We start from the raw sequence: 26,830 nt of genomic DNA on the forward strand, positions 1-26,830 counted from the left end.
GGATGCCTATGAAAAAGGAAGAGCTCAACGAACAGATCTGGAAAAACAACATAAATGAACCCAAAATCCCAACCAGTTTATAAAGATAAAAGAACTAAGAAACAACACTGATAAAATGCTCACATATGAAATTGAAAAGAAATCAAAGTTTATTAATCATATCATGAGGAGGGATATAAAGGAACGAAACTGTCGGCAAAGAAACTGAAAAAGCAACAGATAGAAATATCTGTAAATTAAAGGATGAAACAAATCAAATGAAGCAGCAACAGGTTTAGGACAAACTACCAGAGATTATACAGTCAACCTCCCTCCGCTAAGGATGGACAGATAGAACCTGGACCTGCCCTGGAGAAACCCAAAACAAACCTAAATAACAAGAACAGAAATAAAAAGGCAATTAATGGGTTAAAACGGTAAAACACCAGGAAGTGATGGACGGCCATCCTTTAGTGAAGATTTTCTTCACATCCTCTTCCAGAATCTGGAGAGAACATTGTTGGAAGAATATAATCAGATTTTCTATAACACCCCAAATTACTAGTAAATTCAGATCAGCCTTGCTGGAGCACTGAATGTTAATCAGCATATTTTCTGGCTTTGCCCCAGAATTACACAGTTCTGGAACGAAATGCACAATAAGATTGAAACAATATTGGGTTACTAATACCCAAGTCTGGTTCTATGCCTTGGTCTTTTGGACAATATTGGACTTAATAATGACTGTTTGTTAAAAGTTCTGTTGGTGGCAGCCAAAAAGGTGGCAACCAGAAAGTGGTGCAAATCTGAACGTCCTCCCACAAAGGAGTGGATTCAGACTGAAGTCATCATGTGAGATGGAGAGTCTAACAGACTGAGGACACAGGAAGAGCAAAGCCTGGACAACATCAACGATACAGGACTCATTTTGGACATGAATGGGCCCCTTGTGTTTTGTGTTACTAAAATAAGAGTCTCCCCCTGGTGTGAGTTTTGGTTCGATTGTTCTGTATTTTTTGTCTTTTATCATTTCTATGTATTGTCTGACCTTTCTTCTTGAGTGTACTCTAATAACATCAACACAAATAAAAATAAAGTTATAAAAAAAAACAGGATCTGGGTTCGTCTTTGGTCGAAATCACTTCCTGTGTTCAGTTTTAATAGCGCAGCTAAAAGCAGAGGTGGATTATAGAGAGAACGAGCAGATGGTTAGTTACCATGGCAACACAAGGAAAGCGGGAAGCTTAGAGAAGACGATCGCTTTGTGTTCATCAAACATTTCCTACTAAAACATCGCAGTTTTGTTCTAATTTACTTTTGAATTGTGGACAGACGGCCGCAAAAAAATCTGTCCAGGGTCCACAGACAGCCCCCGACCCCCACTTTGAACACCCCTGGTCCAAAGCATCCCATAGTAACTCCCAGAGGCTGATTGTTGCTCTGGACTTTATTCAGGTAAATCAGAGTAAAAGAGAGCTGAACACAAATGCATGCCACACGTTTCAGATTTTTACATGGCCATCATGCACCCATGTCCCAGTCAGCTCAGACTGGGTGAATCAGTGTAAACTGGTTTCCAGTGGGTGAAACTGAAACTGGGTCGCTGCCTCTGCCAGGAGCCAGACTTTGTCAAAATGTGACGCCCTCTAGAGGTGACACAGCGAAGCTCCGTGAAAAAAATGAAATAAAAATCACAGTTGCCATGGCAACAACATCACAAAAAGGACAGCAGAGAGGGGCTGCTGTACAGTAGATTTGTTCTGCTTCTGGGAGGAAGAATGACAAATCTTTGTCCTTTTTTTGGGTTTGAGATCAGAACCGGAGGAACGGATCCAATCAGAACCGACGCGATGATGTCACACAATTATAACCTGCAGAAACCAGCAGCAGAACGTCTGAAACCCTGAAGCTGCAGCAGGTGCTGCTGCTGCGTCACAGATAACAAACGTCCCGTTTATTTCAGAGGAACCGCGGCCTCCCTCCCTCCGAAGTGAAACGTTGACCTTTAAGTCCTCAGAGCAAACAGCAGACGGATCCTTCAGTTCAGGCAGAATAATCTGAATATTTTACTGCAAACAGTTTAACAATCAGCTGATCGTCAATAATCTGGATTTATTTCAACTGTTCTTTACCAGAATCTTTCCCCAAATATCTGTGTTGACATATTTCTGCTAATGCACTCATAGCTTGTCGTTAGCTTAGCGCTTCAGCTAATGTTGAAAACCGTTAGCTTACCCCAAGTTAATTTTTCCTGATAAATCATAGATTGATAATTTACCTTTAGTCTTTCTTTTCGACTGTCATTTATATTCACGCTCTTATTTTGAAGTAACTGTCTACGTAGTTCTGTTTTCTCTCACATCTTCTCAATTTAGCTTTTAAACTTGACATTAAGGAGTAAATAGACCGAAATGTATGATTCAAGATAAGAATATGTAAAAATGATTTTCTTGGAGACATTCTGCAGGATATCATATTTTCAGAATAAAAGACATTTTGCTGTACTTGCTGCTCATTGCAGCCATAACACAGAGCAGCCTGGCCGCTTCGCTCCAAACCAGCAGATAGAAACGCCTCATTCAAATGGTTTGTTTCCTGACATTTTACCTCAAAATTCATGTGACTGTTGGATGGAAACAGTTTAAAAAACAATTTAAAACATAAAGACGTGGCCTGTGTGATTTTAACTGCATCACTTATTTAATGGAAACACCGGAAATGCCAAGCCGCGTTTTCTCTACATTAGTGGAAACCTGAAAACGTTTTGCACATTTATGATGGAGACGCAGCAACAGGATGGACCAGGATCTGCTCCACACCTGGGAGGGAAAAGCAGGAGGCTTTGCTCCTGGGACCATGAAGCTGTGAAGCATCAGAACCGGGCCCAGCTGGGACCGTTTGGACTCAGCTGATCCGCTGTCATGCCATGTTTTATTTAATCTGGTTCACAGAAAAACCCAAAGACATAAAAGTGTCTGAAACACAGAGACGTTACAAATCTGAGGCTCAGACGGACCTGCAAAGCTAATAACGCCAAACCTCTGTGTGTGTGTGTGTGTGTGTGTGTGTGAATGACTGAGGACAGAGCAGGATGTCAAACAGACCTGAGCCATCAGAAGCGGAGCGCCATGCGACGCTTCCTGTCAGGACAGGACGTGTTTCACCTTTATTTATTCAGCCGCCGCTAAACTCAGGTAGCAAATTACAGGAGAGCAAATTAATTTGAGGCGTGAAGGAAACCGATTAAAGGTGAGAGAGGAGGCTGATGTGGCGGCGGGCGTCACGCCACGCTTGTTCAATTTGACCGACAGAGCGGCTCACGCTCTGATTCGATTCAGCAGCAAGGGCGTCTTCTTCACGCCGTCTCCTGATCGTTTAGTCATGTCTGGGTCTCAGCGTCCGGCTGACCCTTTCCTGGACAAAACCACATACAGAAGGGGTCCAAAGTGAGGTCCGGGGGCCATTTTGGCCCTAGGATTGATTCATGGGTGTACCAGAAACACACAAACAAGGTTCCCACTGGAACTTTAATATGGAAAAAAAAACTGAAGAAAATGTAACTAAAATCAGTACAAGTTGGTGTTTTTATAGTGAAACCACGTGGAAAGTCCGTTTCCTTTTTACAGATTATTGCCGTGTGAATTTATTAACATAAAACATAAAACAAACTCAACTACAGCAAAAACACAGGATTTATGTTTTTTAACCTCTTTTATCATGAGGAGGAAAGAAAGGCAGAGATAAACGAACCGTCTATGTTCCTGCTGCTGTTAGAGCTGTTGTTCTAACGCGCGCACACACACACACACACACACACACACACACACACACACACACACACACACACACACACACACACACACACACACACACGTTTAGCTCCACACTGAGATTTTAAATTAAACCAACAGCTTAATTGATCATTTTACATTTATTCAATTATTGTTCAAGCAGCGTTTTTAATTAGCTTCTAAACCCACCGCGGTTCACGGCTCCTACCAGGACGTCAGGAAGAAATTTAAATTAAACTCATTCCTTACTTTATTTTTATTGCATTAAAAATAATACATGTATTTAATAAATTATTAAAAAGGACTGAGGTCTTCATCTGATTGGGTTGCAGGGCTGACCTTGGGTGCTTTAAATGCCAAACTGGAGGGAAACGCTCGGCGAGCGGCGCGGCGGCCATCTTGCATTTGGACCTCATGGTTCGGCTCACTCCACTGTTTTCTGCCCGATTCCTGACAGAAAACGCCTCTAAAGTCACTAAATGTTCAACAGATCCGACCTTTAAAGGATCCACTTCCCCAGCAGAACCAGTTGAAGGAACTGGGGGCTGTCGGGTTTCCACCAGAAAAACACTGATTGGTTGAACTAAACATGATTTCATTATTAAAAACATGAAGCTTCACGATGCTAACGGATGAAACGGATCACATGATTTCTGAATTATTTTACGTTCTGATTCACCAGCAGTGAGGAAAACAGGCTTCAGACAAGCTGGTAGTTTTGTAGTTACTACATTCTGGAGATGTTTGGTTTGTGCTCTTCATGTCGCTTGTTGTTAATTAATAAGTTGCTGGATAAAGAGAATCTCTGATTGCTGGGGAAGTTCTGACCCACATTTCTTCTTCTATCCAGCAGCAGGAAACTTTCCCAGTATGAGAACATCTAATGATCTGCTCTGAATGGAAAACGTCCGGAGCGTTTGGCTCTGCTGGGGGCTTTTATTTTGGAGAATCCGACTGTTGAACTGCAGAGACGATTTTCTGTTCGATGGAAACAAAATCTGAAGCTAATCTAGAACAACATAGTTTATTTTAAACATTGGTGCTGTTCACCAGGAAACTTCACGTTTCCACCAGCAGAACAAGCCGACCAGGGGGCGGGGCTAATGACAGGGGCGGGGCTAACGACAAGGAGGCGGGGCTAATGACCGGGGGCGGGGCTAATAACAAGGAGCCAGGGCTAATGACCGGGGGCGGGGCTAATGACCGGGGGCGGGGCTAATGACCGGGGCTAATGGCAGGGGCTAATAACAAGGAGCCAGGGCTAATGACCGGAGGCGGGGCTAATGACCGGGGGCGGGGCTAATGACAGGGGCTAATGGCAGGGGCTAATGACAAGGAGGCGGGGCTAATGACCGGGCCTCACGATAATTTAACTTTACAACATGGACATGCCCGCAACAGTGGAGCTAACAAGTTTCACCACCACAGAGAGCGACTCTGTCAATCTGAAGTCCATCTGACATGAAGTTCAACAAACCCAGAGAACAGAAACATCAGGCTGCTGGTGATGAAACACAAATTCAAATCAGTTCAGAACCACAGAGAGCGATCCGATCATTTCAACACTATCAGTTTCAACTCGGAGCCTGGAGCAGCTAGCAGCTGCTGAAGCTGGTTTATTGTTGATGCGTTGAAGCGGGAACGCAGCGCAGTGTGTCCAGCGCCTCGTGCTCCTCTGGATGTTTGTAACTCGGCGCGGATCGCGCGAACTGGACGATCTGGAAGATGGTCTGCCAGGCGACTCCTTAGTGTAAATAAGAAACACTGCCACCTACAGGTGGACGTTAGGAGTCACTGAAATGATTTTGCACAAAACAAATGAAGGCATCTGTTGATTTTTTTTGTCAATTCTTGGGAAAAACTGCAGCGTCTAATGAAGCTTCCACCTTCGTATCTGGGTTATAATAACAGCTTTGACTCAGTTACAGGCTGTCAGAACCAGAATCAGGACCAGAGGCAAATTCTGAGTTTTAACACCTGTAGCTGTAAATCCATTTCTGTGCATAATGTTTAGGCATCCAATTAAAACCTTAATGAGGCTCATTGGAAACGTGAAACGTTGCGATCTGTTGGGTTTAGATGCTGCAGATCCAGATGTTTTGTAGCAGAGATCCTGAGGAGCCGTGAGCCAACAGCTGGAAGGAAAATCAGGTTCTGCTGGACCTTTGATCCGTCTGGACAAAGATGGAAGGAGACGCAGCAGGTAAAGATCAGAGGACGCCTGGAGATTCGGCTCAAATGTAAACACGTTCAGAGTCAATATAACGGATCAGCAGCATCAAATTAAAACCGCGGCCGGGTCGCCGCCCGGCCCGCTCCAATATTTGTTTGTCTCTCCCAGGAAGGAATGTTTCTAACGAGGCTTGATGTGACATTTTGGGAAATCAATAACCGGGCCGCTCAGATTCGGAGAGCGAGGCGAGGCAGGAGCGCCGGCGGCGTCATGGCAACCACGGGCCGACCCGATGGTCTGGATGCTACGCTCACTGCCCTGCTCTTTTACCCCAGCAGGGCAACGCGTTGCCCCACAGAGGGGCAGGAAGAGGAACCGGGTCGGCCAGCGGGTCGGCCAGCGGCTCCGGCCCGACCCGGCCCCCCCACACGGCGCCGTTCGCACCGACAGCAAATGAAGAGATAAATTAGTAAACAGCATGAAAAATGCAGCAGCAGCATAAATAAGTGAAGCAAAATAGAGACGAGTTTTTATTAAAAATAAAAATTACAATTTAATTATTCATGAATTGTTCAGACTCACAACAACTAACCAGCAAGACCGGACCGGACCGGACCTGACTGGACTGGAGGGAACCGGGTCAGTGGGAACCGGGCCGGTGTCACTGTGGACCAGGCACCGGTCCAGACGGCTCGGGTCCGGTCAGAGCCGGTTCCAGGATTTTCTCTGTCGCTGCAGAAAGTTAATTTTTCTCCTGCTGGACCAGATAAAAAGTTTCCTCCTCTCGGTTCTGAGCAGCGTTAGTGATCCGGTTCTAACTGATTCAGAACCGCACCGAGTTCTTTAACAGCCACAAACTTCCACGTGTCTCACTGGAGCTTCAGAGATAAATCCCAAAGTGAAGAATAACGCTACGGTTTAACAAAGTTCATCTAAATAAGCAACTCCTTTGTGCTGCCGAATTATTGGATGAACATTCTTGTGTTTATAAGTGAAGTTATTGTTTGGAGGTTGACGGGTGTGAAAACGTCTCGGCATGAAGCTGAGAGGAAGCCCGACAGGCTGCCTTCATCCAACAGAAATATCCGGCAGACGGAAGATCAGCTGAGCAAACAGAATAAACTCCTGATCGAAGAACAAACTCCCAGTTGATGCAGGTTTGTGTGGTTAGGGTGTTAAAAACAGCTGGGACGCAGAAGAAGATGCAAAAATAAAAACTGGTTTATTCCTCTGCAGGCAGCAGGAAGAGTTCATAAGCATTCATTTCTCTAAAACCAAACAGCAGCAGCAGTTTGCTGTGAGACGCTTCAAACAGACGAAACTAACAATAACTTAATGCAACAGAAGGGTTTTATTCACATTAACTGCTAAGAATTTTAAGATTTATCCGTTTCCACACTGGGAAGCTTTAAAAAACCAGTGAAACCAGTCCGGCACCAACATGGGCTGAAAGCCGCCAGAACGGAAGAATCCATCGATCCAGAAGCAAAACAGAAACGGTTCATGAATCCAGTCAGGAACAGAAGTTCACCTCTGGAGGCGTTTCCTGTTTGGACAGGATGTCCATCGCTCCCAGTTAGAGGAAAGAACAGGAAGTTTACCAGAACACCGTGGAAGCTGTGAAGCACGGCGGTGGCAGCATCATGCTGTGAAGGTGTTTTACTGCTGGGCTGAAAACCAAACTACGGCCTGCAGGCCGGATCCGGCCCGCCTCCACATTTGGTCCGGCCCCATGAACAGTACCAGAGAGCACTCAGATTTTTTTTCATTTATTGTATTTTCCGGTTTATATGTGGATTTTTCTTCAACCACCAGGGGGCGCTTTAGCAGGAAGTGTGTCCTGTAAACTGTGGGGCGCATTGCTGCCATCTGTTGGACTTTTAGGGAACTGCTTGACTTTTATGTTATTTAATCAGTTCGGTTGTTTGCTAGCGGTAGAGCAGATGAACACGTGTCTGTTATGAACGCCGCCTGTAAGTAGCAGCTTATACTTCAAAACGAGCCTTTATGGTAACATATGAGAAATTAATATGTTATAGTCACATTCCCTCAGTGGAATATATAGTAATCAGTCCCAGTCACCGTTTCACTCATGGGTTTTGCCCCTGTGCTTTCTGGGTAAAAATCAATCGAGAAGTCTGACCCAAAGTCGGACGGATCTGAAGCAGAGTTCACACTGACCTCTATGAGCTTTCGCTCGTAGCTGGCGGCGAGCTCCTCGATGTCCCCGATGCATTTGCTCTGCAGCGAGGGGAGCTGATCTTCGCTGGAGCGCAGGACGGACAGACCTGCAGGACGGAGACAGACGGGGACAGAAAGACAGAGAGAGGGACAGAGACAGAGAGACAGAGACAGAGAGAGAGACAGAGACAGAGGGACAGAGACAGAGAGAGAGGGACAGAGGGACAGAGACAGAGAGAGAGGGACAGAGACAGAGACAGAGAGAGAGACAGAGAGAGAGGGACAGAGACAGAGACAGAGACAGAGAGAGAGGGACAGAGACAGAGAAAGAGAGAGAGACAGAGGGACAGAGACAGAGAGACAGAGAGAGAGACAGAGACAGAGACAGAGAGAGAGACAGAGACAGAGAGAGGGACAGAGACAGAGAGAGAGGGACAGAGACAGAGAGAGAGACAGAGACAGAGAGAGAGACAGAGACAGAGACAGAGAGAGAGACAGAGACAGAGAGAGGGACAGAGACAGAGAGAGAGGGACAGAGACAGAGAGAGGGACAGAGACAGAGAGAGAGGGACAGAGACAGAGAGACAGAGAGAGAGACAGAGACAGAGAGAGAGACAGAGACAGAGAGAGGGACAGAGACAGAGAGACAGAGAGAGAGACAGAGACAGAGACAGAGACAGAGAGAGGGACAGAGACAGAGAGAGAGGGACAGAGACAGAGACAGAGACAGAGAGAGGGACAGAGACAGAGAGAGAGGGACAGAGACAGAGAGAGAGGGACAGAGACAGAGAGAGAGGGACAGAGACAGAGAGAGAGAGAGAGGGACAGAGGGACAGAGACAGAGAGAGAGGGACAGAGACAGAGAGAGAGGGACAGAGACAGAGACAGGGACAGAGAGAGGGACAGAGACAGAGAGAGAGGGACAGAGACAGAGAGAGAGGGACAGAGACAGAGAAAGAGAGAGAGACAGAGGGACAGAGACAGAGAGAGAGGGACAGAGACAGAGAGAGAGACAGAGACAGAGAGAGAGGGACAGAGACAGAGACAGGGACAGGTTAGCTCCCTCTGACTGCACCACGGCTCCCAGCAGCAGAAACTGATCTCTGATCCAGTTTTTCTCAAACGTTTCCAGGCTGAAAAACTGAAACCATTTAGTGATCAAACGTCAAGTTGCTCCCAAAATAATAACATCTTAATATTTACAACCTGAAATGAAAAGTCTCTTCAGTCTCTTGTTGTTTTTGTTCATTGTGATGAGAAGGGAAATGATGTTTAATAAATGAATTATTTACATTCTGAAGGTGTGGATTCTGATCTCTCCTATGATGGAAACAGAAATCATGTTTTCATTTAGTTGTGTGTTATTGATGAAAACAAAACATTTTAGGGATATCTGTAATTTAGGAGCAGAATACAAGAACAACAGGCTGGAGTTGATCTGGCAGAAATCTTTCAGGCTGATGTAAATACTTTATTTTAGGTGTTGTGATGCAGTTAATCAGCGCGGGGCGCAGCGCTGCTCAACCCGCTCTCCGATCAGACGGCTAAATCCAACACGGCAAACAAACAGTTATGAATTATAAATTTATCTTCACTGCTCATGTACAGAGATTAAAGTTCTTAAAGTGTGAGACAGCTGCTGCACCGCGAGCTGCTGCTCAGCTCAGGACGGAGCGGCTCTCACCATGAGCCGTCTTCCCTCCACCGCCGGCTTGTTTGCCCAAACTTTCTGCTCAGACGCAGTTTATTGTTTCCTTGCTTGATAACAGCCTGAAGTCGTGACACGGCAGCCAGAAGCATCGACTAATCTACTTCCCTCCGCAAATAACGGCCGAGTTTGGGGAAGCTGCAGCTTCTGGGGCTTTTAAGTGGGTGGAAGATGGATCGGCTTCCTCCACAGCAGAAGCAAATTAACGGAGTTACTTCAGCGCCTCCACACAAAGCCAACACCCAGAGGAACAGGCGGAGGATCAGGTGTACCTCCACCTGAACCTCCAATGTGTTCATGGTGATGAGAAGGGAAATGATGTTTCATAAATGAATTATTTATATTCTGAAAGTGTGGACCTCCACCTGAACCTCCACCTGAACCCTGAACCTCCACCTGAACATCCAGGTGTTCAGGTGGAGGTTCAGGTGGAGGTTCAGGGTTCAGGTGGAGGTTCAGGTGGAGGTTCGGGTGGAGGTTCAGGGTTCAGGTGGAGGTTCAGGTGGAGGTTCGGGTGGAGGTTCAGGGTTCAGGTGGAGGTTCGGGTGGAGGTTCAGGGTTCAGGTGGAGGTTCGGGTGGAGGTTCAGGGTTCAGGTGGAGGTTCAAGTGGAGGTTCGGGTGGAGGTTCAGGGTTCAGGTGGAGGTTCAGGGTTCAGGTGGAGGTTCGGGTGGAGGTTCAGGGTTCAGGTGGAGGTTCAGGTGGAGGTTCAGGTGGAGGTTCAGGGTTCAGGTGGAGGTTCAGGTGGAGGTTTGGGTGGAGGTTCAGGGTTCAGGTGGAGGTTTGGGTGGAGGTTCAGGGTTCAGGTGGAGGTTCAGGGTTCAGGTGGAGGTTCAGGTGGAGGTTCAGGGTTCAGGTGGAGGTTCAGGTGGAGGTTCGGGTGGAGGTTCAGGGTTCAGGTGGAGGTTCAGGTGGAGGTTCGGGTGGAGGTTCAGGGTTCAGGTGGAGGTTCAGGGTTCAGGTGGAGGTTCAGGTGGAGGTTCGGGTGGAGGTTCAGGGTTCAGGTGGAGGTTCAGGGTTCAGGTGGAGGTTCAGGTGGAGGTTCAGGGTTCAGGTGGAGGTTCAAGTGGAGGTTCGGGTGGAGGTTCAGGGTTCAGGTGCAGGTTCAGGGTTCAGGTGGCGGTTCAGGTGGAGGTTCGGGTGGAGGTTCAGGGTTCAGGTGGAGGTTCAGGGTTCAGGTGGAGGTTCGGGTGGAGGTTCGGGTGGAGGTTCAGGGTTCAGGTGGAGGTTCAGGGTTCAGGTGGAGGTTCAGGTGGAGGTTCAGGGTTCAGGTGGAGGTTCAGGGTTCAGGTGGAGGTTCAGGGTTCAGGTGGAGGTTCAGGTGGAGGTTCAGGGTTCAGGTGGAGGTTCAAGTGGAGGTTCGGGTGGAGGTTCAGGGTTCAGGTGCAGGTTCAGGGTTCAGGTGGCGGTTCAGGTGGAGGTTCGGGTGGAGGTTCAGGTGGAGGTTCAGGTGGAGGTTCAGGGTTCAGGTGGAGGTTCGGGTGGAGGTTCGGGTGGAGGTTCAGGGTTCAGGTGGAGGTTCGGGTGGAGGTTCAGGGTTCAGGTGGAGGTTCAGGGTTCAGGTGGAGGTTCAGGTGGAGGTTCGGGTGGAGGTTCAGGGTTCAGGTGGAGGTTCAGGGTTCAGGTGGAGGTTCAGGTGGAGGTTCAGGGTTCAGGTGGAGGTTCAGGGTTCAGGTGGAGGTTCGGGTGGAGGTTCGGGTGGAGGTTCGGGTGGAGGTTCAGGGTTCAGGTGGAGGTTCAGGTGGAGGTTCAGGGTTCAGGTGGAGGTTCGGGTGGAGGTTCGGGTGGAGGTTCGGGGCATGAAATCCGGGCGCTCCGAGGAGCTCCGGTGATCCTGCTGACGTCTCTTCAGGAGACTAGAACGTCCAGACGGAGCGAGATGCGAACTGTCTAAACAAAGCAACGATCTGGAGCTGATTTACATCATCAGGAAAATATGAGTAAGTATTAAAGTATTAAAACATGATAAGTTATCATGGGATCAAATACAGAGGACCTTAAAATAATCCAGGATGAATTTTAGGGCTGAAACTCAATTATTTTAGTTATCGATTAATCTATTATTCTGACGATTAATCAGATAATAAAAGTGATTTACAGACAAAGAAGGTTTCTTAATCTTAAATACAAAATGTTTATCTTTTGTACAGTTGTGTCTGAAATACTGGTGAAATTCTTTCAGCAAATGGCCTTTTTAAGTCTGTAAGCTCCAGTTAATGATTAATCACGATGAATCCGATTAATCGTTTCAGTGGCCGTCCAAAGACTGTAGCTGGATTTCTTCTTCTTCAGCTCAAACACAAAGAATGAAACGCATTTTTTACCCAAACAGAGCAACAAAAATAAAAATGATGCAAACTGGCAGCCACTACTTCCTCCTCTTTCCATGCAGATGGATTAATGGAGTCGGCTAAATGCTTCAGGTAATGAAAAACAAACAGGAGCAGAAAACGGTAGGCGAGGAACGGAGGAGAGAGAGGAGGAGGAACGGATCCACGCAGCTGTTCTGGGCGAAGTGAGAAGAAGCAAACAGCTGGTCTGAAATAACTAAGTGGGCCAGAAAGCAGCAGCTGCATGCAGGAGTCCCTCAGGGCAGCAAAGGGACAAGAAATGCAAACCTGAAACCAAAGACGAGAAAATCTGAGAATTTTTAAACAAGCAGCAGAACTGGGCAGATTCTGGAGGAACGGCGAGTTCTTGGTGAAATTCCTGCTGCGTCATTTCCTCCATCTGAGGTTCTGTCCTGCACACGATCGGTGGTAATCAATTAATATATCGATTAATCAGACAATTATTCGGACAAAAGACCCGTCATTCTGCAGAAGTTTCATTTAACCACCTGGCCTTTTATACAAAGTTATAAATACATTAAAATATGCAAACAAAATGTAATTCCTTTTTAAAATAAACGTTTTATTGTGTAAAAGTCAATAACAGTTTTCATTTAGTGAAGGTTTGATCATTTCTAGAATCTGCAGCGAAAAAAAGTCCCAACATCAACATGAGGAAAACCTTTCTGCTCCTCTGGATCTGGAGGCCATTATTGATTAACTGATTAACAAAAGGTGATCAAAGGAGATTTTTACAGAACCAGGAGAAGATAAATCTGCCACCGGAGACATTCTGGTAGATTTTCAGATGAAGAACATTTTATTTATGGAAAATGTTTATCTTTTTGTACAGTTTTTGCTTCTTTACTCTGCTGTTCTTTCACCAAATTGACATTTTTCAATAACTGATTAATCGCGATTAATCGTTGCAGCGATGGTCGTCTTGAACTGATTCCTGTCCAAGCGAGGTTAAAGGTCACATTATGGAGACCTTTCACTTCCACTGCATAAAAACATTTAAATGTAAACATCTTCTAAAATCAACTGTTTACTAAAAAACGTTGTTTCAGGAACTGAGTGTTAATTTGTTCCAATCAGTTGTTTAGTATTAGAATCTCAAATGACCCAGTAAAACGCGACGGCGCGTCGCTGTCCCTCGTCCCAGACGCGTTTGTCCCTCGGGGGCTCCCTTCACTGCCAGTTTCTCCAGGGAAATCTGACCTACGCTCCGTTCTACCGGGAAACTCAGCCGGAAACTGGAGAATTTCTCCCCCTAAATGGGTCAAATGTTCAGAGAAGAACCGCTCAGAACCGGGCCGCGGTTCCTGCTGTCAGTTCGCTCAGTAAGACAGTGAAAGCACCGCCGGGCAGAAAGGCACTCCACATTCACCGGGAACAAACAGGCAATTGAAAATCCAGCGGGGAGCGACGGCGCAGAGCGCTGCTAGTTCACCAGGAAAACTCGCCTGCAAGTCGACGCATGTTTATTTTATTCTGCCCACAGTTACAGGAGAAACACTCCATCCATCCCCGTCTGTCGGTTTCTACTCCCCTGATCAGCCAGAAACCAGGAAACAAACCGAAACCCTGCAGACGCGTCTGTAAACAACAGAGAAATGAAGATTTTCACTGGAGGAAACTGTTTCACACGAGGAATTAAAGCAACAAACATTTAAATCGGCACCGGATGTGGAGCCACATGAGGACGAGGTTACACAGCAGACTGCCACTCAGGACAAAACCAGAGCAAAAATCACGGCCGAAACGATGAATCGATTATTGAAATAATCATCAATTAATTTAGTGATCGATATAAGCTTAAAAATGTCCAACTGCTGAGGGAGCAACACATTCAGAGCAGTAATGAAGAAAAAACTGCACAAAAACATTCACATTTTGCATTTTTACACCCAGAACTCTTCGATCGATAGTTTCAGCTTCATCTGGTGCAAATCCAGAAAAAAACTCTAAGCATCTTTTTGCATCCAATTATCAATCCGTTAATCTAAAAATAATCCCCAGATCAGTCCTAATCTGCACCGATGTCCAGTCCAGCAGAAAGGCCTGAGCTTTTCTCATGTTGATGTTAGGAGGATTTTTATCTGTAAAATTATTGTTTGCTACAAATAAACAAGCTGTTATTGACTTCTAGGCAACAATATGCTTATTTCCCCTTTAAAAATCATGAATTATGCTTATTTGCATTTTTAATGTATTTCTAATCTTGTATAAAAAAGGTTTATTTAAAAATTCTGGAAAAATCAGCGAATATTTTATCTGAATATTCAGAATAATCGATTAACTAACTAAAATCATCCTTAGCTGCAGTAGTTGAGCTTTTACAGTGTTGGTAACATGAGGGTGAATCCAGAAGCTTCTCCACTGAAGTCGAGCGTTGATGGGCGATGATGACATCAGCGCCTCTGGTGCTGCTCGGTCCATTAGCGGCGGCGCCACCGAGCCACGGTTCTGAACAAACAAACCTCGGTTCTGCAGCGACGCGCCGAAGCAGCGCTGCTCAATAAAACATGTGCAACAAAAAAACACAACTCATGTGCAACCAAGTGCAGCTGGCTGAGGCGCCGGCGTGAAACCCGGATGAAATCACTCCGGTTCCACCGCCGAGCTCAACATTCAAAAAACATCTGATCTGTTATGAAACGTCTTGGTTGAATCCTCCAAACTTATCCTGTCACTGAACAGATCAGAAACACAGGCAGTCATGAAAAGGGTCCAAGGCCTCCAGGTAAACAAACTAAAATTAAAAATTAAATCAGATTCTCCAGATGAACAAAGTTTGTAACGATCGACTTTCTCATCTCTGAACTCAACATTAAAGTCATTCAGGAAAAATAATTTTATCTGTTATTACACAGGCCTGTCTGTTTCCATCTTTCAAACTTCCTCTCCTCCTCCTCCTCTCCTCCTCCTCCTCCTCTCCTCTCTCCTCCTCCTCTCCTCTCCTCCTCCTCTCCTCCTCCTCTCCTCTCTCCTCCTCTCCTCTCCTCCTCCTCTCCTCTCCTCCTCCTCTCCTCTCTCCTCCTCCTCCTCCTCTCCTCTCTCCTCCTCCTCTCCTCTCCTCCACCTCTCCTCTCTCCTCCTCTCCCTCTCCTCCTCTCTCCTCTCTCCCTCCTCTCCTCCTCCTCTCCTCTCTCCCTCCTCTCCTCCCTCCTCCTCTCCTCCTCCTCTCCTCTCTCCTCCTCTCCTCCACCTCTCCTCTCTCCTCCTCTCCTCTCCTCCTCCTCTCCTCTCTCCTCCTCTCCTCCTCCTCTCTCCTCCTCTCCTCTCCTCCTCCTCTCCTCCTCTCCTCTCTCCTCCTCCTCCTCTCCTCCTCCTCCTCTCCTCTCTCCTCTCCTCCTCCTCTCCTCCTCCTCTCCTCTCTCCTCTCTCCTCCTCCTCCTCTCTGCCTCTCCCTCCTCCTCCTCTCCTCCTCCTCTCCTCTCCACCTCCTCTCCTCCTCCTCTCCTCTTCTCCTCCTCTCCTCTCTCCTCCTCCTCCTCTCCTCTTCTCCTCTCTCCTCCTCCTCCTCTCCTCTCCTCCTCCTCTCCTCCTCCTCCTCCTCTCCTCTCTCCTCCTCCTCCTCTCCTCCTCCTCTCCTCTCCTCCTCTCCTCCTCCTCTCCTCTTCCCTCTCCTCCTCCTCTCCTCCTCTCCTCCTCCTCTCCTCTCCTCTCCTCCTCCTCCTCTCCCTGTCCTCCTCATCCTCCTCCTCCTCTCCTCCTCCTCCTCTCCTCTCCTCCTCTCCACCTCCTCATCTCCTCCTCCTCTCCACCTCCTCATCTCCTCCTCCTCTCCTCTTCTCCTCCTCTCCTCTCTCCTCCTCCTCCTCTCCTCTTCTCCTCTCTCCTCCTCCTCCTCTCCTCTCCTCCTCCTCTCCTCCTCCTCCTCCTCTCCTCTCTCCTCCTCCTCCTCTCCTCCTCCTCTCCTCTCCTCCTCTCCTCCTCCTCTCCTCTTCCTCTCCTCCTCCTCTCCTCCTCTCCTCCTCCTCTCCTCTCCTCTCCTCCTCCTCCTCTCCTGTCCTCCTCATCTCCTCCTCCTCCTCTCCTCCTCCTCTCCTCTCCTCCTCTCCTCCTCCTCTCCTCTTCCTCTCCTCCTCCTCTCCTCCTCTCCTCCTCCTCTCCTCTCCTCCTCCTCCTCCTCCTCTCCTGTCCTCCTCATCTCCTCCTCCTCTCCTCCTCCTCCTCTCCTCTCCTCCTCTCCACCTCCTCATCTCCTCCTCCTCTCCTCCTTCTCCTCTCTCCTCCTCCTCTCCTCTCCACCTCCTCTCCTCCTCCTCCTCTCCTCCTCTCCTCCTCCTCCTCTCCTCTCCACCTCCTCTCCTCCTCCTCTCCTCTCCACCTCCTCTCCTCTCCTCCTCCTCCTCCTCTCTCCACCTCCTCTCCTCCTCCTCCTCCTCTCCTCTCCACCTCCTCTCCTCCTCCTCCTCCTCTCCTTCCTCCTCCTCTCCTCCTCCTCTCCTCTCCTCCTCCTCTCCTCTCCTCCTCTCCACCTCCTCTCCTCCTCCTCATCTCCTCCCTCCTCTCCACCTCCTCCTCTCCTCCTCCTCCTCTCCTCTCCTCCTCCTCTCCTCTCCTCCTCCTCTCCTCTCCACCTCCTCTCCTCCTCCTCCTCTCCTCCTCTCCTCCTCTCCTCCTCCTCCCCACCTCCTCTCCTCCTCCTCCTCTCCCTCCTCCTCCTCTCCTCCTCTCCTCTCCACCTCCTCTCCTCCTCCTCCTCTCCTCCTCCTCTCCTCCTCCTCTCCTCTCCTCCTCCTCTCCTCCTCCTCTCCACCTCCTCTCCTCCTCAATCTCCTCCTCCTCCACCTCCTCTCCTCCTCTCCTGTCCTCCTCATCTCCTCCTCCTCCTCTCCTCTCCTCTCCTCTCCTCCTCTCCTCCTCCTCTCCTCTTCCTCTCCTCCTCCTCTCCTCCTCCTCTCCTCTCCTCTCCTCCTCCTCTCCTCCTCCTCCTCTCCTGTCCTCCTCATCTCCTCCTCCTCTCCTCCTCCTCCTCTCCTCTCCTCCTCTCCACCTCCTCATCTCCTCCTCCTCTCCTCCTTCTCCTCTCTCCTCCTCCTCTCCTCTCCCTCTCCTCCTCCTCCTCCTCCCCTCTCCTCCTCCTCCTCTCCTCTCCACCTCCTCTCCTCCTCCTCTCCTCTCCACCTCCTCTCCTCTCCTCCTCCTCCTCCTCCTCCTCTCCTCTCCACCTCCTCTCCTCCTCCTCCTCCTCTCCTCTCCTCCTCCTCTCCTCCTCCTCTCCTCTCCTCCTCCTCTCCTCTCCTCCTCCTCTCCTCCTCCTCTCCTCTCCTCCTCCTCTCCTCTCCTCCTCTCCACCTCCTCTCCTCCTCCCTCATCTCCTCCTCCTCTCCACCTCCTCTCCTCCTCCTCCTCTCCTCTCCTCCTCCTCTCCTCTCCACCTCCTCTCCTCCTCCTCCTCTCCTCCTCTCCTCCTCTCCTCCTCCTCCCCACCTCCTCTCCTCCTCCTCCTCTCCTCTCCTCCTCCTCTCCTCCTCTCCTCTCCACCTCCTCTCCTCCTCCTCCTCTCCTCTTCCTCTCCTCCTCTCCTCTCCACCTCCTCTCCTCCTCCTCCTCTCCTCCTCTCCTCCTCTCCTCCTCCTCCCCACCTCCTCTCCTCCTCCTCCTCTCCTCTCCCTCCTCCTCTCCTCCTCCTCCTCTCCTCTCCTCCTCCTCCCCACCTCCTCTCCTCTCCACCTCCTCTCCTCCTCCTCCTCTCCTCCTCCTCTCCTCTCCTCTCCACCTCCTCCTCGTCTCCTCCTCCTCTCCTCCTCTCCTCTCCACCTCCTCTCCTCCACCTCCTCTCCTCTCCTCCTCCTCCTCCTCTCCTCTCCACCTCCTCCTCCTCCTCGTCTCCTCCTCCTCTCCTCCTCCTCCTCTCCTCTCCACCTCCTCTCCTCTCCTCCTCCTCCTCGTCTCCTCCTCCTCCTCTCCTCTCCTCTCCTCCTCCTCCTCGTCTCCTCCTCCTCTCCTCCTCCTCCTCCTCTCCTCTCCACCTCCTCCTCCTCCTCGTCTCCTCCTCCTCTCCTCCTCCTCCTCTCCTCCTCCTCTCCTCTCCTCTCCTCCTCCTCCTCGTCTCCTCCTCCTCTCCTCCTCCTCCTCTCCTCTCCACCTCCTCTCCTCCTCCTCCTCTCCTCCTCCTCACCTCTCCTCCTCCTCTCCTCTCCTCCCTCAACCATTCAGTCCCACTCAGCAGCGTTCTGCTCTCCTGTTTTACCAATTACCCTCTTTGAGTCGGATTCCTTTCTGAGCATGAAGAGATTCATTTTTCACAAAATGAAATGTTTATCTTTTGTTTCATAATTGATGACTGCGTGATGTTTTTATGATGTTAAGCACTTTGAACTGCCTTGTTGCTGAAATGTGTTTCACAAATAAGCTTCACTTGACTTAAAGGGGCAGTACTGTGTTTTCCAGGCTCTCTGTGACATTTTAATCCGTCACTGTGTTACATTCAGTTGTTATAAAAATACTGTAAATATCAAATAACCAATTTTAGTTCCTGATTTAACTCCTTGAAATTGGGCCTCTGTCTCTTTAAGAAGCTCCGCCTCCAGGAAGTCATCCCAACATGGCTCCTCTATTATCCCTTTAACATTTTTACCAGCGTTGCTCTGAGCAGCAGCTCCTATAATGAGCTCAGCAGCTGGTTGCTAATTGCTCCTGGCTAGTCTGGAGGAGCTGAGAGGGGAGGAGCTGTGCCTCGAAGGCGGGGCTAGGTCCACCCAGGCGTTTAACATCTGAATGGTTGCCATGGTGATTAAAGGATTTCTCAAAGAAAGAAACAAAGCAACACTTCAGGTTTGATTCTGATGAGGTTAAAACATAAAAAAGATTTTACAGATTTTAAGGTTTTGATGATTTTACACGCCACCGGCCCTTTAAAATTACAGATGTAATCGTGCTGAAACACTCCCACATGTCGAGTTACTTAGAAACAAACCAGGTTGTTCTGTTATAAAACATGTTTGTCTTTGTTCCGCCTTTCAAACTTCTTCTTCTTCTGTCACCTCCATTTGTCCTTCCTCTTCTCTCCGGCTCCGCCCATTCCCATCATCATCTTCCTCCTCATCATCGTCTCATCTTTTTTCACAAATTTTAATCAGAAATTAATGTGGCTCAGCTCGTCTGATGCAGAATCACTCAAGCTTTCAGTTTAGGAGTAATAAACCAAGTCAGCTCGGCCACAGCGCCACCTATTAGTGGAAGTGCTAGGAGGAATGAGGGCGGCATGTCTTCTTCACACCGATACAAACGGCGTCCAGCGAACGTTAGTCCTGCAGTTAAAGGGCTGTTGGATCGCTGGTTCTAGACAAACCAACTCCAGGCTCTGAGGGAAGCAGGACGACGTCTCCAGATGTGGAACTCAGTCACAGCTGGACCCGGTCGGCTCCTCCTCCGTTCGGCTCAGGCTTAAAGGGAAAGCCTTTTCCAATTTTAATGAGAGGAAAACTCCGAGCGCTCGTTATTTGAGCTTCGTGAGAGATTTCTCCTGAGCAAAGGCGAGAATGAAACGGGAACAAATGTTCTGGCACCGAGAGCCAGAAGCTCGTTTAAGTCGACTGCACCACAGATTAAACATGAAGGGCTTCAATTAGACGATACTCTGTGCAACATGTTTACATTATATCGCCTGCAGGAAGAAAAAACATGCATAAATCATACAACACACACAGCTTTCACCGCTAAGCACCATCTGCCTGCTTGTTCTACTTTCAGCTCTTGGAGTTCCTGAAATAATCCAGAGCAGCTTCGCTAACCGCTAACGACCTTCAGCCTGGTTCCAAACTGCAGACCAACTTCGATCAGAAAAACCGCAGCGCGGCGCCTGACATCACGGCGTTTAAATAAAACCAGATTCAACGTCGCGTCTAAAACCCAGAGAGTTTCCTGTTACAACCTTTCTTATGTAAGAGAGAAGATATTTTGGCTTTAATGAGAAATTTTATTTTAAAGGAGATACAACTGATGACATTCTGTCAAATACAGTAAATTAGTTTACGTTGAGTTCATAGATGATTATCTGACTAAATTCATACCAAGAATGGGTAAAATTACGATTGAAATTCGATCAGAGTGTGACATCTGTGTTACAAACTATCTTTGTCATGTTGTATCTGCAGAAACATATTTCTGCAGATAAGAAAAGATGGTCTTTATTTCTCTGGTAACCATGTCAACAAGAACTCAGTCAGGAGAAAGTAAATGGCTCTGAATGGACACTGCATGCGTTGTTTCTTCTTCTTTGGTGTATAAAACGTAGAGCTCTGTACGCAGCATTAAGATGAGACTATCAGCCAGTAATATTGATTCTTTTCATTTTGTTGTATTTCAGTTACAAAAATCCACTGGACTAAATGTTTCAGTGTTAGATGAATCTGCTGCAATGAAGATGAATATTAAGACTTTTAAGCTTCTTTAAAGTGGATATATTATGTCAAATTTACATTTTGCATGTTTGTTTACTGCTTCTAAAATAACCCAAAGCTTAAAAAAAATCACCAACTCGTATTTTAGCAATGCACTCGTGTTTTTTGGTGTCTGGAAAATAAGCAGTTTCAAAAACATCAAACTGCCCGTTACCTAGCAACCCCAGCTGAGCTCCGGTACTTTTGGTCAGCTGGTTTTACCACTGTACAATGGCTGCTGGAAAAGACCGTTTTGTTGATTCACCATCCAGAAACCTCTTGCTGCATTCTGGTTGGCTGTGCTGGAGGCTCCGCTAATGCTTTTCAAAGCTGTACGATTGCATAATTGTGCATTTGGTTGCAGGCACTTCCAGGTGTGAGAGTAAATGTTGAGTTGTGGGCGTAGCCAGCAGCAGCTTATTGGATTTAAAGTGACTGATCCTAACCTGTTCAAGGAAGCATTATGGGTCATCTTCAAGCTTCTTTAACATTAGTGCAAACAGAAAAGTCCAAACTTGTCTGTTTTTACCATTTATGCATCTAAACCTGAAGAGGCAAATGGCTGCATTAATAATCATGATTGAATCTGACTCAAAGTGAACTCTGTCTCCTTTTAACCCAATTTTCATCTCCACATGTCCTCATCTGTAATTTTACATGCATCATGCATGGGATTGGTATTAAAGTTTCATTCTGTCTAATCGGAGGAACTGCACCTCTCTGCATAAACCGCAGCGCCGTCGCTATTCTGATCACGAGAACCTGAAGGTCTGATTTAATATTCATGGGAATCTAAATGCTTGTATGTGGCTTCATCATTAATTCCATAAAAAGCACAATTTGCATGCGACGCATCGTCAGAATGCCAAACGGATCGCATGGTTCCCTGCGACGCTCATGCTGTTTGGAGCGGCGACCCGCAGGGACTGAGGCGTGCAGCGAATCCAGAACCGCTCCGGCTCAACAGAACCAAACTGAGAGGAGAACTTTTAGTCATGGAGAGAAACTCAACCGTTTCTCAGATCTCTCATTTCAGCATTAAACATACTAAACACACCCTGTGTTTCTGCTGCACACAAATTCTGCAGAACGATAAATTTTCCCAAAAATCATTGCTGTAAACGATAATATTGTCATTTTAAGACAATTTTCTACTAATATAGCGACACTGAAAACATTTTAAACATCTGGAATAAAACAATAATTAAAATGGATTATGAAGTCTCAGTAAACAAAACTGCATTTGAAAAAATAATAATTCAGCTTTAGACCAGGAAAAGCAGCCAAAGTGGCAGAGAGAGCAAAGTAACTCTTTCATCCTGGGTGTCTGACATGTGCAGCGTTTCTCAAGATGGCAAGCTAGCGGTTAGCAGTTAGCAGCTAGCGGTTAGCGGCCAGCAGCTAGTGGTTGTTTAATAATCGCCTCGCCTTCGACCCAGAGGTTCACCTGGAGCTGCTGGTAAATTCCTGATCTGGCGTGTAAACGCCCAACCATCTCCATCTCCCGTCAGGTTTTGGTTGTCAGACGTGTGATTGCTCTCTGAAACGACTGTTAGGAGGAGCAGTGTGTGTAAGTGTGTGTAAGTGTGTGCAGGTGTCTGAGGTTTTTACAAGCAGCGGGAGAAGAAGAAAACCTAATTATTTCTGTGATCAAAGCCATCTTTAGGATAGAAAATAAAACGAATGACCCAGAAACGTCTCAGCTGGAAACCATCGCAGCTCAATCCGCGATTAGAGGAGGAATTAAAGCTCCGCCTCCTGGAGTCACACAACCAGGCCGAGTTTGTACAGAACCAGCGACCTGCAGCGCCTCACACAGCCTGGACCCATCCCACTTTATAAAAACAAAAGGCTCAGAATGATCTGGATTCATGTGACTGTTTTCAGTTGCATCCACAGCATGATGCAGCCACCACCATGTTTCACAGAACGGCTCTGTTCATGCTGAGCTTTAACTACACCGGTGAGCTCCAAATGCTAATCAGGTTACATTTGACTAGAACTGAAACGGTTAGTCAATTATTGAAATAATCATCAGTTAATTTAGAAATCGATTAATTGTTATGTGGAGTGAAAAGACGACGGCAGCAGCTGGTGGTTATCTGCTGGCTCTGTGTTGTTTTATAAAACAAGACAGCAGTAATTTACCTGCAACTTCTGCTGGTACACCTGATATAAATATAAATATAGATTAGTATTTGAGATCTTGTGATGACTTTTTTGTCAGACTAGTAAAATGTAAATAGAGAATTGACCTGAAGTAAGGAATAATCGCCTCATGGAGTTAAAAAAGGAGCCAGGTGAACACACACGGTTCCCCACTCAGAGTCTCAAACATCTGCGTTCTTCTGGTATTTAATTGAGCTGTTTTACTGAATCCTATGAACCCACAAGCTCCAGAACCTGCAGAACAGCGACCCGCCTCTGTAACCACCGTCTATTATCTCGTCTATCGCTATGACAACATGACTTTCCTCAGAGAGGCAGCCGGCACAGCGTGAGCGTTATTTTAAAGCGGAGCAAAGCGTTCAATCACACCTTGTGAAGTCTGGGTTTAATTTTTCCTCGCGGAGCCCCAGAGTGCTCTGGCTTCTGAACAGAGTCCAACCAGAACGAACGCCTCTAATATGCATGAGGAGGAAAGTGGCTCTCGCTCTCTGAGCACCGTGCGTCCTTCCTGAATAACAAACACGCTGAGATTCACAGGAAAACACTCCTCTGGAGCCTCTGTGTTATTATTTATATTATATTCCAAGGGTTAGACAGTTTATATCCGTCAGTCAGAGCGTCTCTCTGTTTGCACCAAAACTTCTTCAGCCATAAACAAATAGTCTATACGGCTTAGATCTAGTTTTCCCATTTCCAGCAGTCACTGAACGAGACGCAGGGGACAGGATGGACAGATCAGCCGTCCAACACAGAGACAATAAGCCAGAAACAATTTAGAGACAAAAGTTCACCCAAAATTCACGTTTCTGAGCTGTAGGAGAAAGATGAACAGAAACAACATGTGTATGAGGAAAAACACGCAAACTCCACACAGAAAGACCCCAGACAGGGATCTGGATCGAGACCTGTTTGCCACCAGGCTGCCATGCCACCAGGCTGCCATGCTACCAGGCGGCCATGCTACAAGGCGGCCATGCTACCAGGCGGCCATGCTACCAGGCGGCCATGCTACCAGGCGGCCATGCTACAAGGCGGCCATGCTACAAGGCGGCCATGCTACCAGGCGGCCATGCTACCAGGCGGCCATGCTACCAGGCGGCCATGCTACCAGGCGGCCATGCTACAAGGCGGCCATGCTACAAGGCGGCCATGCTACCAGGCGGCCATGCTACCAGGCGGCCATGCTACGAGGCGGCCATGCTACCAGGCGGCCATGCTACCAGGCGGCCATGCTACCAGGCGGCCATGCTACGAGGCGGCCATGCTACCAGGCGGCCATGCTACGAGGCGGCCATGCTACGAGGCGGCCATGCTACGAGGCGGCCATGCTACCAGGCGGCCATGCTACGAGGCGGCCATGCTACGAGGCGGCCATGCTACGAGGCGGCCATGCTACGAGGCGGCCATGCTACCAGGCGGCCATGATACGAGGCGGCCATGCTACGAGGCGGCCATGCTACGAGGCGGCCATGCTACGAGGCGGCCATGCTACGAGGCGGCCATGCTACGAGGCGGCCATGCTACGAGGCGGCCATGCTACAAGGCGGCCATGTTACCAGGCGGCCATGCTACAAGGCGGCCATGCTACGAGGCGGGCATGTTTCCAGGCAGACATGTTTCCAGGCTGCCATGCTACAAGGCGGGCATGTTTCCAGGCGGCCATGTTACCAGGTGGCCATGCTACGAGGCGGCCATGCTACGAGGCGGCCATGCTACAAGGCAGCCATGCTACCAGGCGGCCATGCTACAAGGCGGCCATGCTACCAGGCGGCCATGCTACAAGGCGGCCATGCTACCAGGCGGCCATGCTACAAGGCGGCCATGCTACCAGGCGGCCATGCTACCAGGCGGCCATGCTACCAGGAGGCCATGCTACGAGGCGGCCATGCTACGAGGCGGCCATGCTACGAGGCGGCCATGCTACCAGGCGGCCATGCTACGAGGCGGCCATGCTACCAGGCGGCCATGCTACCAGGCGGCCATGCTACAAGGCGGCCATGCTACAAGGCGGCCATGCTACCAGGCGGCCATGCTACAAGGCGGCCATGCTACAAGGCGGCCATGCCGACAGGCGGCCATGCTACAAGGCGGCCATGCTACAAGGCGGCCATGCCGACAGGCGGCCATGCTACGAGGCGGCCATGCCACGAGGCGGCCATGCTACGAGGCGGCCATGCTACCAGGCGGCCATGCTACCAGGCGGCCATGCTACCAGGCGGCCATGCTACAAGGCGGCCATGCTACCAGGCGGCCATGCTACAAGGCGGCCATGCTACAAGGCGGCCATGCTACCAGGCGGCCATGCTACAAGGCGGCCATGCTACAAGGCGGCCATGCCGACAGGCGGCCATGCTACAAGGCGGCCATGCTACAAGGCGGCCATGCCGACAGGCGGCCATGCTACGAGGCGGCCATGCCACAAGGCGGCCATGCCGACAGGCGGCCATGCTACCAGGCGGCCATGCTACCAGGCGGCCATGCTACCAGGCGGCCATGCTACCAGGAGGCCATGCTACGAGGCGGCCATGCTACGAGGCGGCCATGCTACGAGGCGGCCATGCTACCAGGCGGCCATGCTACCAGGCGGCCATGCTACCAGGCGGCCATGCTACCAGGCGGCCATGCTACAAGGCGACCATGCTACAAGGCGGCCATGCTACAAGGCGGCCATGCTACAAGGCGGCCATGCTACAAGGCGGCCATGCTACAAGGCGGCCATGCTACAAGGCGGCCATGCTACCAGGCGGCCATGCTACAAGGCGGCCATGCTACAAGGCGACCATGCTACAAGGCGGCCATGCTACCAGGCGGCCATGCTACCAGGCGGCCATGCTACAAGGCGGCCATGCTACAAGGCGGCCATGCTACAAGGCGGCCATGCTACAAGGCGGCCATGCTACAAGGCGGCCATGCTACCAGGCGGCCATGCTACAAGGCGGCCATGCTACAAGGCGACCATGCTACAAGGCGACCATGCTACAAGGCGGCCATGCTACAAGGCGGCCATGCTACAAGGCGGCCATGCTACAAGGCGGCCATGCTACAAGGCGGCCATGTTACCAGGCGGCCATGCTACAAGGCGGCCATGCTACAAGGCGGCCATGTTACATCTTTAGTACTTTTATCCTGTAATTGGTCCCATCAGATCATATTTTTATTTATAAGGTTACTTTTTCCATCTTTTACCTTTTTAAGTAGCTTTTTTGCAGACAAAGGTAAGTTTTTCATTCTACAACAAATTGTGTTTTTACTGCGAACATGACAAAAACAAAGGTCACAAGGTCAGGAGTCAAACTCCAAACGTCTACAGGACAGCAGGCCCCAAACCCCTTTACCCCAAAATAAAATCCAGTGCAACAAACCGCCTCCTGAAATCACATTAAGCAGCTCAAATATAATTTAATTCTTCTGTAAATCTAAACTGACTCAGTTTTTTTTTACACCAAAAAAAGCATCAACAACGTTTGATATTTTTGGGGGGTAAAAAATACGCTTCATGAATAAAATATGCTTTCTTTGCAACCACTGAATACTACCAGAGAACATTTATGAATAAAAGACTAGCTGTAAAATAATAACAGGATTCCTCACTTCTTCAGCCAGTGACTGAAGGAAACTGCAGGATGGAGAACATCTTTCTCACCTCTGCAGCGAAGCACTCCTGCTAATTGGCTGCATTTTACAAAGTCAATGTAATGGCTTTTTGGTCACCAAGTTAAATAGTCTGTGCTGTTAAAGAGCATCAACACTGCCGACATCCTGCTTAATCACACAGAGCCACCAGTTAGGAGCCGACTCCCAGCTGGGAGCGTCTGGAGATAGAAATACGCTTCGACTCATTGTTCATCTGTTATCTGGAACTAAAGCCAGATTATTGAAAACAATCCCTCATGTCAGTCAGATTTAATGGCTGCTAATACATTTTTACCGCTACGTTTTCTCCTGTGTGGAGATGTGCAACGTGAACTCACTGCTGAGATTTCAGGTGTTTGAGATCTAAAAATAACTCCACCAAAATAGATTTAATCATTTCCCACCTTTCATGCAACTTCTTAAACAATTCGACTGACAAGGAAATAAATCTGCTACCTTGAGAAAAACAAA

At 48.6% G+C, this 26,830-nt stretch overlaps 1 protein-coding gene across 3 annotated transcripts in view; it reads right to left on the reverse strand.

The window, feature by feature from the left end:
- The window catches only part of snx29 (sorting nexin 29), a 127,392-nt gene that overhangs the window by 46,136 nt on the left and 54,426 nt on the right, over positions 1-26,830 (reverse strand). For all 3 annotated transcript variants that reach the window (XM_088016540.1, XM_088016539.1, XM_088016541.1), the window contains exon 15: positions 8,125-8,231. In XM_088016540.1, coding sequence (XP_087872666.1) covers positions 8,125-8,231 — 107 coding nt within the window. The remainder of the gene's footprint in view (positions 1-8,124; positions 8,232-26,830) is intronic.

This window comes from Poecilia mexicana, unplaced genomic scaffold, assembly GCF_051168715.1.
Source record: "Poecilia mexicana isolate PSO_F unplaced genomic scaffold, ASM5116871v1 scaffold_19, whole genome shotgun sequence".
Classification (NCBI taxonomy): Eukaryota; Metazoa; Chordata; class Actinopteri; order Cyprinodontiformes; family Poeciliidae; genus Poecilia; species Poecilia mexicana.